The 15,047-nt window shown below is 43.7% G+C and overlaps 1 protein-coding gene across 1 annotated transcript in view; it reads right to left on the bottom strand.

Annotated features, from left to right (window-relative positions):
- Positions 1 to 119: 119 nt before the first annotated feature.
- Positions 120 to 15,047, bottom strand: part of notch3 (notch receptor 3) — a 141,377-nt gene continuing 126,449 nt past the window's right edge. The window contains exons 26-31 of the mRNA XM_048617806.1: positions 14,382 to 14,484; positions 11,487 to 11,655; positions 10,278 to 10,582; positions 8,664 to 8,811; positions 7,809 to 7,906; positions 120 to 6,293 (exon numbers count right to left, since the gene is read on the bottom strand). Of these exons, the coding sequence (XP_048473763.1) occupies positions 4,878 to 6,293; positions 7,809 to 7,906; positions 8,664 to 8,811; positions 10,278 to 10,582; positions 11,487 to 11,655; positions 14,382 to 14,484 (2,239 nt within the window). The 3' untranslated portion in view covers positions 120 to 4,877. The remainder of the gene's footprint in view (positions 6,294 to 7,808; positions 7,907 to 8,663; positions 8,812 to 10,277; positions 10,583 to 11,486; positions 11,656 to 14,381; positions 14,485 to 15,047) is intronic.

The following is a 15,047-nucleotide window of genomic DNA, read 5'->3' as shown; positions in this document are numbered from 1 at the left end:
ATATTTGGTCAGACTCACAATCAACTTCTTGCATTAAAACATGGTATCCACATTCTGAAATAACCTTCAACTCAGCATGTGGTTTTATTGTAAAGAAAATAATTGACAGCCACAATATGTAGTTTCCTACAGCTTTATTTTTGAAGTATATTTACCTCACAACCTTTATTTTCTGCATACAAAAGATGTGACTTAAAATACTTTTCTTTTTCTGTACAGATTAAAGCTACAATTTTGTAAAAAGGCTTGAAATATTATAAAATGTCTACAAAGAGTCCTTCTAAGAACAAACAACCAAGTATGTTGGCTGTAATTCCTTGTGATAAACAACTAAATAAGAAATGGAGCTTTTTATTTGAGTACATGAAACATTCCAAACAAGTATTTTTGAAATGAGTAAATGCTCTTTTTTGTTCTTCAATTTGATTTATTTACAGTTTGCTTTTTTTTAAAAAAACCGTTAATGCTTTAAATGTACATTCTACTGTTCGAGCTGCGCTACTGACCAAGAATGTTGAGAAAAAAATATATAAAATATATATATAGGTCCCTCATAAATTCAGTCCCAAATAAGGCAGGGAAATAAGCCAAACTAACAGGGTGCTCTCTCATTTTTGCAAGCAGTGTGTGAGACCTCTATTTCATCTTTGCTTGATTTTTAATCAGCATTACCTCGTCTGTCACATCCTCAGAGGATGCAGGACTTACCCGAACCCTATGTCCCACTCATGCTCACATCCTTTGCTCCACGACTCCCTATCTGTACCCCATTACCCTTACCCCACCCAGACTCGTCACTTGTAACCCCACTTTTCCTGCCTGCCCGCCCACCCTCCCACTCGGCCTATCACCTGACCCACTATCCCACCCCCCGCCTCCCTCCCACCCTCACCCCTCCACTCCACCTTTTCCCAACTTGCCACGTGAAACTTAATTCCTTCTCTAGGTTTAACACCTACCTCTTCTCTCCTGAACCCACAAGCCCCGATAACCAACTGTCTGGGGCTTTGGGAATGGGCTACAGGGTGATTTATAAAATAAAAATCAGACATTTTTCTTAAAAAATATACAAGGTCCAATTCTGGCCTCTCCTCAGTGTGTGATGAAGTGATTAAGGCTTGCAATGAATCTTGATAACAACAGAGCTGACCATAATGACAAGTCTGCATTCTCCTTCAGGGGCCAAGCAAAATGTGAGTAACTGCTTCTTCCCCACCTCCAATATTTGTACATAAATACCATTCATCTCAGACAGGGGGCAGGTTTGAAGATGGGTAAGGCTGACCCATGAATCATAAGATGTGAAACAGGCTTGGGAGAGGAGAGGGAAGATTTCCACCTACCAACCAAAGGCATTGACTGCCTCGCACTCCCCAGAAGTCAAATTCTTCTAAAGGGACAAGTGCAATGCTCAATGCACCTCTCAAGTACTTGAATAAAAATTTTGATTTTTGATCCATTCATTTCAAGACTGGCTTTCTGACTCCACACCTTGAGGTTCAGGCTGCTAAAGAATGGCTATTGGATCTAGTGAAGATCCTTTTGTTCTTAAAACAGATGGAGAGAGCAGGTTACAAATATTGCTCCCTGATCTAAGGAAGGGAATGTGAGGCAGTGGAAGATTTTATCCTTGCTTACCCAACAAGCATGCGACATGTAAATTAGAATAAGCCTGATCTTCTTACCAAATAGACGATAAACTCTGTCATCATTTGTATTTTGCATTGGTCTAACTGAAGAGGTCCAGTTATTTTCATTCCTGCATTGTATTTAGAAATAGTGGCAAGTCCATTAAATGTATAGGTGTTCTAATGTGACGCAATTGAACCACTGAACTCGTGTCTTCTTCAAGTTTCCCTTTTCTAACTAAATCAGCGCTGGAAAAACCAAACATAGCTGCACACCTGGAGAGGAAGATGAGCAACACAGAGAAACAAATCCTCTTCAGTTGCTAAGGGTCCTCTTGAGTCTTTGCTGGTCCCAGGAACTTGAGATCATTTAATCTCAGGGTTTGATGCTGCATTGTTGCAGTTTGTGACATTTTTTCAATATCTTCTTGCAGTAAATACAAGGCGAGTGAGCAGTGCAAACTTAGAATTGTCAGCTATTGAGGACCATCCTGGAATAGCCAGATATTAAAGGCTAACTCCAGGATACTTGGTGAGCAAAGCAGAGAAAATCCCAATGAGCGTTATGAAAAAGAAAACAAAAGACATTTTTCTCTCATATTTTCAACTTTGTTTTTACCTGTAAATGTCTCAAGAAATAAGCAAGGGATTGGCTAACAAACAGTTAAATAATCAGTGAGCAGAAAGAGTTTCCCGATGGGTGTCAAAAGTGATGCACCCTGAGAGTAGGAATGTGCTGTGATCAATGGCAGGAGAGTGGGTGGGGCGCTTTGGGAGGTCACATGAGGTGGCACCTCCAGGAATACCTCCAACCAGAATTGGGAACCTTTGAACGTGCTGTGAAACGCATCTCATCTGACCAATATCTGAGGTGTTATTCCTTTAGGTCATTGGACATAGTGCAGAGATAGCATGGGGTGGGGGAAGATGAAGAGAAAATAAAAATACTCAAAAATTAAAACCTCTTCAGTAATTATGTCCACATTCTGTTAACATCTTGAAATGGCTGGTCCTACAATACTCTTCTCAGTCAGAAACTATGCAATCTCTTTTGACCCATACTCCATTGACAATTGCTATCTGAAGGGCACTTGTACCTGGAAATAGGGAAACTGCAACGTCTATTGTTTTGAACAATTGTAGCCACTTCTCTTTACCTAAGGTTACTTCTGAGAGCTCTGTGGCACATGATATCATTGGCACCATGTTGTCTCTTGGTGAAAATGGCCCTCGATGTGATTGGCGTGAGGGAAGGACTACAAAACTGGCAGTGAAACTGAACACTGGTTTTCAATGCTGGGCATCATCAGGTTCAGGAGTGATCCTCCACTTCAAAAAAGATGAGGTGTCTGTAATCCTGTTGCTAACTGTAGCAAGTTATTAAAATAGGACTTTAAAAAAACACAGGCAGATTACCAGACTGGAAATGCTAACTTTGTTTTGGTCTCCACTGATGCTTCCAGACTAGCTGAATTATGCCTGCACTTTGTGCTTTTATTTTAGATTTAGGTGTTAGCTGTTGTAATATCAGCCACTGGGCTCAAGTGGACTGACTTACAAAGACTTCAGAAATCTAAACTGATTTGGCTATAGTTGGAACTCAAGTTCCTGCCTGAGAAAAGTTCGGTATAGCCCATTTCCAAGGCTCTACCTGTGACTGTAGGGCTCTGGTCCTGAATGAACAAGTGCCCAGAACAATTTTCTCTGATCAGTAAACTTCAGCCAAATCTTAAATCTTCAAAGACACAATTGATTCACTCTCACTGAGTATCTGCTTAATGCCTAGTTATTGAGCTAATTTTTAAACAGGCTTCATAATTACTAATTGGTACTAATCAGTCAATTTCTCTTATAGAGCAATTATCAACATGACCTTTCAACAAATTATATCCAATTAAAAAGTATAGACATTTTGACATTTCTCATTTTCTTTAAAAAAAAAGAAAAGAAATTACAATATAAATTAAGAGTAACATGATGCAGGAGCTCTGCATCAAGGCATGCATGAACCTGTAAACCGGTTGACATTTTGAGGCATGGGGAATAAGTGAAGTAATCAGGGAGCTGTCTTGATGTCAGCCTAGACAAGTTTAAACTGGCTGATCGAGTGAGCTTTGTTCTGCTACTCTCTGCTTAGATTGGGTTAGGTTTTGAAGCAGAGCCTTGACATGCACTCTGCCATTTCTACGACATGTGAAGAATTCTCGGAAGCATCTCTCAGGCTTCCATCCTGTAGCGGAAGAACTCGATTACAAAAACAAACAACAGTGTTCCTTTGAACCTTGAAACAGTTAAATAACATATAATGATATTCTTGGCAGCATCGCAATTTCCAGTGGCAGTAAGTTTTAGAAAAGCTTATTCAGGATTAAAACAAACAGCATGAGAGAAAGAAATTGTATTTAAAAATCCCATATTAATCACTTTATATATAATGAAATGATAGGATGTCCCTACACTTGAGGCTTCAATGGTTCGGACAAGTCTTTTATAACTTTTGTGTTGCTTGAAACACTATCTCCTTGGGCTGGAGGGGGCGGGGGGGAAGGTGTAATTAGTGCCAGTTATTCTGGAATGGTTACTGATTGCAGATGAAAGCCTTCAGGCCATGTTGGAGTCCCAGAGAGATGGAACTTACTGTAACAGCCTAAGTTAATGTAGTGTGGAGTACACCGTACTCAGTAAAGGCAGCATCTGTGTCCTCCTGTCCAAATTCTGCTGAGGTAATTTCCCAGGATCCTCATTGGCTGGTGGTGGCACTCCCAGCCAAAAATCTGGCAAAACTGAAGGTACAAAGGTTCACCCAGAATCCCCAGCATTGGTCAAACCAGCAAGAGGCAGGTGAAGTCCAGTACTTTGGAGGGGAAGAAGAGAAGGCTTTTAATGCTCAGTGACACATATATCTGAAGAGGGCTGGAACATATAAAACGTAACAGGCTCCATGGTTTACCAAGCAGCCCTTGCTGATTCACAAACACATGGTAAAGGCAGTGACCATCGTGAGACAGGATCAAATTGAACACCTTCCTTCTCACCATTCTTTCTGAAAAAAGAAAAAACAAAATCTTTCCTTTGAAATTCGAAACCAAGAGGTGACCTCCATTGCAGATCCAGCCAAGATGACGACAGAGCTGGCTCCTGTTACTTTAAGATGATGAAAGGAGGAACAGTAACAAAGATAATAATAGCCCAGGTCCTAATATCCTATAGAGACGTCTCTTGTTTTTTAAAAAGAACAAATGATGTACTTTACGCAAAAACTTGCATTTTGGTTGCTTGTTCAGTCATGTGCTGCATTTGAGCTTGATGTCCAATTATGGCCGGGCTGGGGGTAGAGTCTGACCAATCAGACATGGAATGTGGAGATGGGCTGGACCACTGTTCGGGTGACTCTGGGGATGGTGTCAGGTAAGGGTGCTCATTCTTCAGGTGGAGGTAATGCTTGGGCGTGTTGTCATGGCCTGATGTGTAGCTGTGTTTGGAGGAGGGAGTCAGGTAGTCCTCGGTGGCAGCGTTGCTGTGCTGCTTGTAAAATGGCGGTACGTTGGCTTGCGGAGGCTGGGCTTCCTGAGGAGAAATCGACTGGTTGCAGTGGTCTGGCAATCGCGCCATCTCGCTTCTCAGCAAGCTCTGCTGAATGGAGTGGCTGGTGGTGGAAGGAGTGCACCTCTGCTGTACTTGCGGGGCTTGAGAGATTGCCTGCTGCTCAACTGGGTTTTGGGGCTTGACTGGACTCTGCTGATTGATCATTTGAGGTCCATTCCCCATGGACATGTGGCTCTGCAGCACCAAGCCATGCTGTAGGACTTGACTCGGCTGGTGCAAGTTGGCATGTGACCCAGCGGTCTGCTGCACAACGCTGATTACCGAGTTGCACTGTGAGCTGGGAATCCTCGTTTGCCATTCAAAGGGTACAGTGGTGATGGGGCTCACCATGCCAACATTAACACCAAGGCCACTGGCATTAAGGAGGCAGTTGGGTTGGCCAGTGACTTGTGACATTGACAGACGAGGCTGCATGTGGTTCCTGGATAAAATGGCAGTGTTCTGAGCAGCATCTCCAAGATCACCAAGTCTGGCCAAGGAGACAGTGAAGGGACCTTCCAGAATACCATTCACTGGGGGGTTGGCGAGCACAGACAAGGATCCCGCAGGATGCAGGATCCCAGAGGACGTCATGACTGGAGACGTAGGGTTAGTTATGTAGGCACGCGGCGAATCCAATGAGTCTACTGGAGACAATGTCACCGAGCTTTCCATGAGGGACGCTTGGCAATCCAGACTCAATTTTTTGTTCCTCGTTTTCGGTTCCTTTGAGTCCTTGGTCAAGTTGCTATTATTCCCAGAGCCTGAATTCTTGGAGCTGGGCCTCCTTGCTTTCTTTCCCTGGGGAGTTTGCTTTAAGTTAGTCATGTAACTGTTTGGTGGGCACATGAGGGGGGACATTGAATGGCTGCCCATGTGTCCACCTTGCCCTTGAGGGCTCCGTACAGCGTTGTACTCATCCAGCAGCTGCACAATGTCATGATGCATCCGCTCCTGTGCAATGTCCCGTGGCAAGCGGTCCATGTGGTCTGTAATGTCCCGGTTGGCAAAGTGATCCAACAACATCTTGGCAGCTTCAAAGCTTCCCTCCCGGGCAGCTAGAAAGAGTGGCGTCTCCTCCTGGAAAATACAGTTACCTTATCGTAAGAAAAAATGTCAAAGAATCTCATCACTTCAAACCAGAGTCAAATGGACCTTGCCAATAACAATTGCTAGAACGATGCCAGAGCTGAAAGGTTCAAAGGTGTGGGCAGAAGAGATACACTAGGCCTAGATTCCCTAGAGCAGTAAGGAGTATTCAAATGACTAAAGAAATTTATAAGATAGATGTCAGGAGGTTTCGGAACAAGAGACTCATGTCAGGAAGTTCTTTTTCACGTGAAAGATAACAGAAATCAGGATGTCATTCCTCTAAGAACCTGGTGAGGCTATTAAAATATCCATAATCACAATTGGCAGATGTTTGTTAAGCAATGTATTAAGGAATACAGAATCAAAGCTGATACACTGGATTAAGATACAAATTAGCTGGAATCCAACAAAATCGTGAGCAGGTTTATTGGGAGGGCCTCCTCTTGTCCCTATGCTCCTAAGGTGCAATATAATGGGCAGCAAGGTGGCTCAGTGGTTAGCCATGCTGCCTCACAGCGCCAGGGACCCAGGTTCGATTCCACCCTCGGGCAACTGTCTGCGTGCAGTTTGCACATTCTCCCCGTGGGTGGGTTTCCTCCAGGTGCTCCGGTTTCATCCCACAGTCCGAAGATGTGCATGCTAGGTGGATTGGCTGTGCTGAATTGCCCATAGTGTTCAGGGATGTGTAGATTAGGTGGATTATAGGGAAATGAGTCTGGGTGGGATGCTCTATGGCTCGGTGTGGATTTGTTAGGCCGAAGGGTCTGTTTCCACACTGTAGGGATTCTATTAAAAAAAGTTCTATTCTATAACAATGAGAAATAGTTATGAGGTGATCATGGGGCTGATCTAGAAACCCACAGGTTGTGAGTTCGTCATCTAACCATGGAAAATGATGAAACCAATTTTGGGGAAAGCTGGTTATTAGCTGCCTGGTTTGAGGATTCAAAACAAAATCGCACTGTTGACTGATAGCGAAAGAGTGAAGAGACCTGACCGGTTTGTTAATGTTGTTGACGGACATGAAGGGATTCTGCCATCCCCAAGTCTCTCAGGGGGTGGTCAAGCAAACTAATACCCTGTGACTGAGTTAGTTGGTCACTTGAGAAGATCCATCACAGGGACGGTAAATAAATGCTCAACTAGCTTCACTCACATCTCACAGACAAACTTGAAGAGTAGCCAGTTGAGTTAAGCACTCACAATTTCCACATGAGCTTCTTGATAATCAAGGGGAAGAATCAAAGTCTGGGCATTTAATAGAAAGAAATAAATATCTCCGGGTCACCAATGGGCCAATGGCTCAGGCAGCTGGGTAGATAGTTGCACTGGTTGAGGCTGGGACTGGATAACATGCCCATTTTGTCTGTCTGGCAGGAAATGCAAGCATTTGGAATTCGGTTTTGGCTTTTCGATTTCAACCTATCTGTTTATGGAGCCAGAATTGAAGAACTGACAGAGTGTCTCCGATATTGTGGAGAAGGATCATATTCTTTTCCTTACCTTACTGTCCTGCATATCCTTGTTGGCGCCATTCTTCAGCAAGACCACAGTAGCATCAACATTGTTCACTGCTGCAGCCCAATGCAAGGCCGATTTACCTAAATATCCAGATTAAACACAACAGTTACTTACAATGGTTCACCTCTTTGCTGCGGTTAAGAATGTAAGCGAAGGTCAGACGGTTTATCCCCCAGTAGAAGAAACCAGCTTTGTGGGAGGGCACATGACAACACCAGAAACAACGAGAGTGGAATGCTCTCCTGGCCAGTCTCCCAACTACTTCCCTCCAGGGGGTCATTCAAAACTCTGCTGTTCATATGCTAACTTACTCCAAGCACCATTAACCCATCATCACCCCAGTGTTTGCTGAACTACCCTGCTGTCGGTCCAGCAAAGCCTCAATTTTAAAATTCTCATATGTATTTTCAAACCCTTCCACAATCAAGCTCTCCCTTACTTTGGTAATCTTCAAAGCCCTATAACCTTAGAGACCTCTGTATTCCTCCAACTTTGACCCCTTGCATGTTCTCGATTTGCCTCCCTCCACTACTGGTGGCCGTGCTTTCAGGTCATAAGGCCTGGAACTCCCCTCCTTAAACCCCTCTGCCTCTCACTTTGGCATATGCAACTACTGAACCAAGCTTTGGGTACAGGTCCTAATATCTCCTTATGAAGCTTAGTGGTAAACTCTGTCTGATGATTGCTCCTGTAAAGCTGTGCTGGACCTTCCTGTTCCACTTAGTGTATCACTACATAACAAGTTACTGTCGACATGGATGGATATTTCACCCAGTGGTCTTGGATTATAGCTCAAGTAGATGCCTTGGTGTACAACCCTGATGGTCTCAAACGTACCAATCTCATCGACAGCATTGACATCAGCATGACACGCTATTAGTTCCTCGACCATTCCTTCCACTGCAAGACGGGCAGCAAGAATAAGAGCAGTGGAACCATCAGCCATTCGCGCATCCAGGTCTGTGGCTCTATTTCTTATCAGTATCTGATGGAGAGGGAACAAGACAGAGATCATCCTTGGTATGGCCACAAAATTCAAACTTTCTAATCGGTAATTGCAGCAACAAATTTGAACAGAAATCCCCTTGGGTCCGAGTGACACATTTACATGGCTCCTCACAAAATGGTTTCACCGTATTAGCTGGGGAGACAAGGGTGGTTTTCAAGCTGAAATTTAATGGGGGATTCAGTTGTTGCATGTTTTGAACAACAACAAATACCAAAGGAATGGCATACAAATTGGAAAAGCCTGTTGAGATGACCACACTGTGGCCCCTCCAGTTTGTAAATCTACTCTTTGGAAACATCAGTCAGCTAGAAACGTTTTGAACAGACACATGCACTACATGGCATAATTTTAGTGCAGTTCTTTGGGATCAGAAACCATGGGCGATACAGTATTTGGATAAGGAAAACTTTCTTTTATTAGTGCTTTGTAATGTTTTATCATTATTTTATGCTTCGGGTTATATTTACAGTGTTCTGGTTCATACACTTGTGGTTAGGTATTCAAATAACCCAGAAAATTCAAAAATTCAGGGAGGATTTGTCCCAAACATCCCAGACTATGTACTACATAGAAGAGTGGAAATCAAGGAGCAAACTACAGCTAGAAATATACTGAAAGTTTTGATTAATTGGATAATTGTGAGGCTGTGGAAAAGAGTCTAGGGGCTGAGTGGCCTTTTCAAGTTCCTGTGATTAACTACAGAATAATATGTGGGAAGGAATTATGGGTAACGCTAATCAGGGGCTTTTTGAGTAAAAGATTCTTAGCTGTATATCATTCACCGGGCAACTTGTTTATGTGATTGCATTGTCATTATTTTATGAATATCATGCTGTCTGCAAGTGATTAATGCATGACTGACAGCATGCTGTACATCCTCAGTGGTACTGACAGGAGTAATTACTGATGGTGCATTGGAAAACATCTGAGTCAGTAGCACAGAGTAATAATGAACACCAGCGTGTTGCTTTCAGATGCATGAGTGAATGACACAAGTGCTGACTTCAGCAAGGACAATGGTTTAGATCGAAGTAGCCAATACACCACATTAAATATTTGCTTCATTCACAACTGATGCACAGTGGAACATGTTTGTATCACATACACGATGCACCACAGCAACAACTGGCAAGCGCTCTTCGACAGCAATTTCCAAACCCACGGCAGAGCAAGGCAGCAGATGCACAGGAGCTGCAACCCCTGTAAATTCCCTTCCAAGCCACTCACAACTGGAAATCATTTGCCGTTCCTTCGCTCTTGCTGGGTCAAAATCTTGGAACTCCCTTCCTAAAGACACCATGAAGTTCCCCCATACCCTAAGGACAGCAGTGGTTCAGCAAGAAGCTCACCACCATCTTCTCCAGCGCACTGCAGATGGGCAAAAAATGCTGGCTTAGCCAGTGAAATCCACATTCTGTAAAAGAAGCTGCTAAGTACTTTACCTGGAAGACTCCTTGAGCATCAGCAGCGACTGCAGCATGGAGAGGCGTGCGCCCCGTGTTGTCCTGAGCATTGGCATCGGCACCAGCATCGAGGAGTCGCTTGGCGGCATCTGCCCTTGCGTAACGGGCAGCCAGGTGAAGGGCAGTCTCTCCGGTTCGGTCTGTCTGTGCGCAGAGGTTGGCCCCCTGGTATATCAGGTCCGAGATGATGTTGGCAGATGAGTCCTCCTGCTCTTCTTCCTCAGTCAGGCCTGTGTCCAGTCCTCCCCCACAGTAAGAGGCCAGCATCAGCGGGGTGAAACCATCTAAAACACAGGGATTAATTATCAACTCAACAGCTTCCCCATTTCAGCGTTTTATTCTTGAAGAGGTTTGAGATTTACTATAAAATGTGATGTCCCAGATAACTCCAGGTTTCACAGCAATACACAGTACAGAAACAGGCCATTCGGCCCAACTTGTCCATGCTGACTTTATTTCCACATTGCCTTCTCCCACCCAACATCTAAAACCTATTGACATATCATTCCCTTCCTTTCTCCCTCAAATATAACTGGCATTGGGGGTTGCTGAAAAATTGCTGTCAAAGCCTTACATCTTGCACTCATCAGGGCAGATGCAAGAATGTCAATTTCAAAGGGAAGCAACAATGTATACTACAGGAGAGAAAAATGCTGATTGGTCAAGATGCTGCCACGGGGAATAATTAGCATCTCTTAGAGGTTTCTATGTTGTTTACCTCAATAACTCCATATTAATTCCCACATTCTAATTTCTCTTTGAGCAAACAGGTTCTTTATTGATATTAAGCCATACACTTTAATTCCTGACTGATCTAGTCTTGCACTCGGTGAAGAGGAAGAAATGTCACTTTTATTACTCCTACATCATCACCAGATGACCGGTAGGCCCTGAGGTCCCCATATTCTTCTGCAACTCACTGCTCCACATTAGACCACCCCTAGAGCCCTCACTGTGTGCTGCATATCAGTCTCTCTGAGTTATATGCCATTTCTAACCATAGACGCAGGTAGAAAACTAAGCCTTTGACCAGTGCTGCTATGTAAGCAGGTGAAGCTGAAATTGAAAATGAGAAGCCTTGGCTCTGTTTGATGAATGAAATACAATGTATTTCACCAGCACATTACTGGGAAGCTCCTTTTAGTGGAATAAGTCTACCTGCTGTTCTTGATTCTACAGGACAAGTACCTGGGCCGCGCACATTCACATCCATGCAATCAGTATCAAACTCTCCCTGAGGCGGGGTTAGGGCCATGGAAGGTGGCATTCGGATGTCTGCTGCTGCTAGGTGGTGCTGTGTCCATTGCCGACAATCAACAGCATCTTCATTGTCTGACAGTAAGGTTGGCTCCTCCACCTGAGGAATGTGTCAGAGTTGCAGGTTAATAGAGGTGTACAGGAGGTCCATTCTTGGACTCAAGTTGAATGTAACACTGACAGCTATCTTTAACCCAAAGAGAAAGCTTCAAATACTGTACCTTTGTTCGCACTGAGCAAATACCCTGCCTCTGGGCACTGCCAAAAACATTGAGGAAAGGTGAAGCACTATATGTAAAAATACAGGAGAGATTCAGGCTGAATGGAGGGAATGGCCTAGTGATATTATCGCTGGACTATTAATCCCATTAATGTTCTGGAGGCTCAAGTTTGAATCTTGACACAGTGGAATTCAAATTCAATAAAATAAATCTATAATTAAGAGCCTAATGATGACTATAAAACTGTTGTTGACTGTCAAAAACCCAGCTGGATCACCAAAGTCCTTTAGGGAAGGAAACTACTGTCTTTACCTGGACTGACCTACATGTGACTCCAGTCTACAGCAATGTGGTTGACTCTGGACAAGTAGGGATGGAGTAATAAATGCTGGGAATGTCCGGCAATGCCATATCCTGTGAATGAATTTTTTAAAAAGTATGATATTTGATAGTCTTCCCCATTTTCTAGAGCTCTACTGTCATAGCAAACAGCAATAGGCCATTAAGCCCAATGAGTATGCTCTGCCATTCATTCAGTTCAGGGCTTGTTTGTACCCCACATCCAGTTAATTATTTTTGAACTCGAACCCTTGGATAACCTTACCCGACAAAAATATACCAAGAAGCCTTGAAAATTTCAATTGTCTGAACACTCAGACTTTTTCGAGGAAGAATTCTAAATATCATTTCTGTGAGAAAGTGCTTTGAAATTTTAGTTTTAAATGGACTAGTGACCCCAGCCCCTTACCTCAGATGACACTGTGACATCTTAGTCTAGGCTCTGTTACCAAACAAGAAAATACATAGATAGAAAGGGTCCAGCTCTCACTCGGGATAACATAGAAATCGAGGAGTAGTGTCAGTCCATTCTCTAATGTCTCCCAAGAACATTGTCATAGATCATGCAACAGCACAATGAATGAGTCTAAAAATGGGACAACTCAGAAAGATAGGATTATGATGAAGGAATAATGGGTGAAAAAATGAAAAATAATGTGTCAGGGTTCAAATGTCAATATGGCTGTAACAATTGTGGCAGACTGAGACACAGAAATATTTCTGAGATTACAGCAGATGTACAGGCATAAAGACAGCAGCTGAGAGATTTCCAAGCTATATTTATTAGAAGTGCCAGTCATTCCTAAGACAGTTAGATGTTTTAAATTGCCCTATTCAGGTATGTTATAAAACACATGTGGAGTATGTGGGACTCAAACCCAGGAACCCAGGTCTTTTGGCCTAGAGGTAGGAATACTTCACTGTGACACAAGAAGCCTCCTAGGCCAGTTAAATAAGATTCCTATATATAATGTATCTGCCGTATGTTTCGGGTCTATGCAATAACTACGGCAACGTAGTGGCTCAGTGGTTAGCACTGCTGCCTTGCAGTGCCAGGAATCGGGTTTGATTCCATACTTGGACTGTGTGGAATTTGCAAGTTCTCTCTGTGTCTGTGTGGGTTTCCTCTGGGTGCTCCAGTTCCTCCCATGGTCCAAAGATGTGCAAGTTAGGTGGATTAGCCATGAGAAATGCAGGGTTACAGGGATACGATAATGGGGTGAGTCTGGGTGGGATGCTGTTTGGAGGGTTGGTGTGATGGGCTGAATGGCCTGCTTCCATACTGTAGGGATTCCAGGAAGTTGTACTGGTGTTTACTGAGTAGAGAGGTCTGGAGGTATAGCAGCTGTAGGAACCTGCAAAGTTCTCTCTACTTTGACCAACACAGTTGCCCTTTTTCCACTCTAAATGTCCTTTCTGAACAGGAGTCCCAGATTCTGTGCCAATTTCCATAGCAATGAACTGAATCACATTTTAAGTAGTAGGATTAGAACCAGCAAAGATACAGAGGGACAGATGCAGACTGAAAGAGAGAGATACACACACACACACACACAGAGTCAAGGAGTGACGTGCTAAATAAAGCAGTCCATGTCCAAATGTAGTAAGACCTGGACATATCCAGGTTTGGGCTGACAAATGGCAAGAAACATCAGTGGCACACAGTGCTGGGTAATGATAATTTCCAATAAAAGAGAATCTAACCATTGTCCCTTGACATTCAATAGCATTACCACCATTGACCAGAAATTGGACGAGCTATATAAATACTGTGACTACAATAGCAGGTTAGAGACAATAGTGAGTCAGGACAATAGCAGCAGATACATGGGAACACCACAACCTGCAAGTTCCCCTCCAAATCACTCACCATCCTGACTTGGAAACACATCACCATTCCTTCAGTGTCATTGGGTCCAACTTCTGGAATTCCCTCCCTAAGGGCATTGTGGGTCAACCTACAGCACATGGTCTGCAATGTTTCACGAAGGCAGCTCACCACCACCTTCTCAAAGGCAACTTGGGATTGGTGATGCATGCTGACCCAGCCAGCGACACCCACGACCCACACACATACATATAGTCCCACCAGTCTAAGCTGGAAAAGAACGCAAGTCCCAGAGCTGAAAACTGGATGGTCAAATTCAGCAAACTAGTCATGCCATTCACTATCCCATTGATAACATCCTGTATAGATCTGTGTTGCCTTGCAGGAGTGGACAAAGTTCCTACGATTGCCAACTCACAAAGTGTAGACACTCCTTACCTTAAGTCGTTTTGCCTCGGGGCACTCTGTATCCAGCCATTGTTCAGTCTGGAGGTCCCTTTCACTGATCAGACCCTCCTCCACCATGGATTTGGAGATGTGCCTGGTGTGAAAGATGCATGTCAGCTACAGAACTACAGAAAGCTGGAGGCCTAGGTTCAAGTCCCACCTACTCCAGACGTATGTATACCGTCTCTGAACATGTTGATTAGAAATTATCTATCCCGAGAAACTTGGACTGTTGTGATGCAGTGGTACTGCCCCCACCTCAGCATCAGGAGGTCTTGGTTCAAGTCCCATCGTGCATAATGTTGTTGCTGAACAGGGTTAATTAGGAAATATCTACCTCGAGAAACTACTGTAGAAAAGTCCTGGAGCTGAGATGACTGACCAACAACCACAACGATTTTCCTTTGTGCCAGGAATGACTCCAAGCAGCACAGAGTGTTCCCACTGACTCCCACTCAGGCTCTTTAATGCCACGTTCGTCAAATTTTCCCTTGACATCAACAGCAATTGCTCACACCTCCCCTATTCTCTTATTCCTTACTGCGTCCATACTGCGTAGATATCAAAACTTAACATAATGGTTACGTGGAACAATCCCTCTTCCGTACCTACACCGGCCCTAAACCCCACCTCTTCCTCCGTTACATTGATGACTGT

Source organism: Rhincodon typus, chromosome 38 (genome assembly GCF_021869965.1).
Source record: "Rhincodon typus isolate 14 chromosome 38, sRhiTyp1.1, whole genome shotgun sequence".
Classification (NCBI taxonomy): Eukaryota; Metazoa; Chordata; class Chondrichthyes; order Orectolobiformes; family Rhincodontidae; genus Rhincodon; species Rhincodon typus.
The sequence above is the reverse complement of the archived record's forward strand: the minus strand, read 5'-3'. Positions and strand labels throughout refer to the sequence as shown.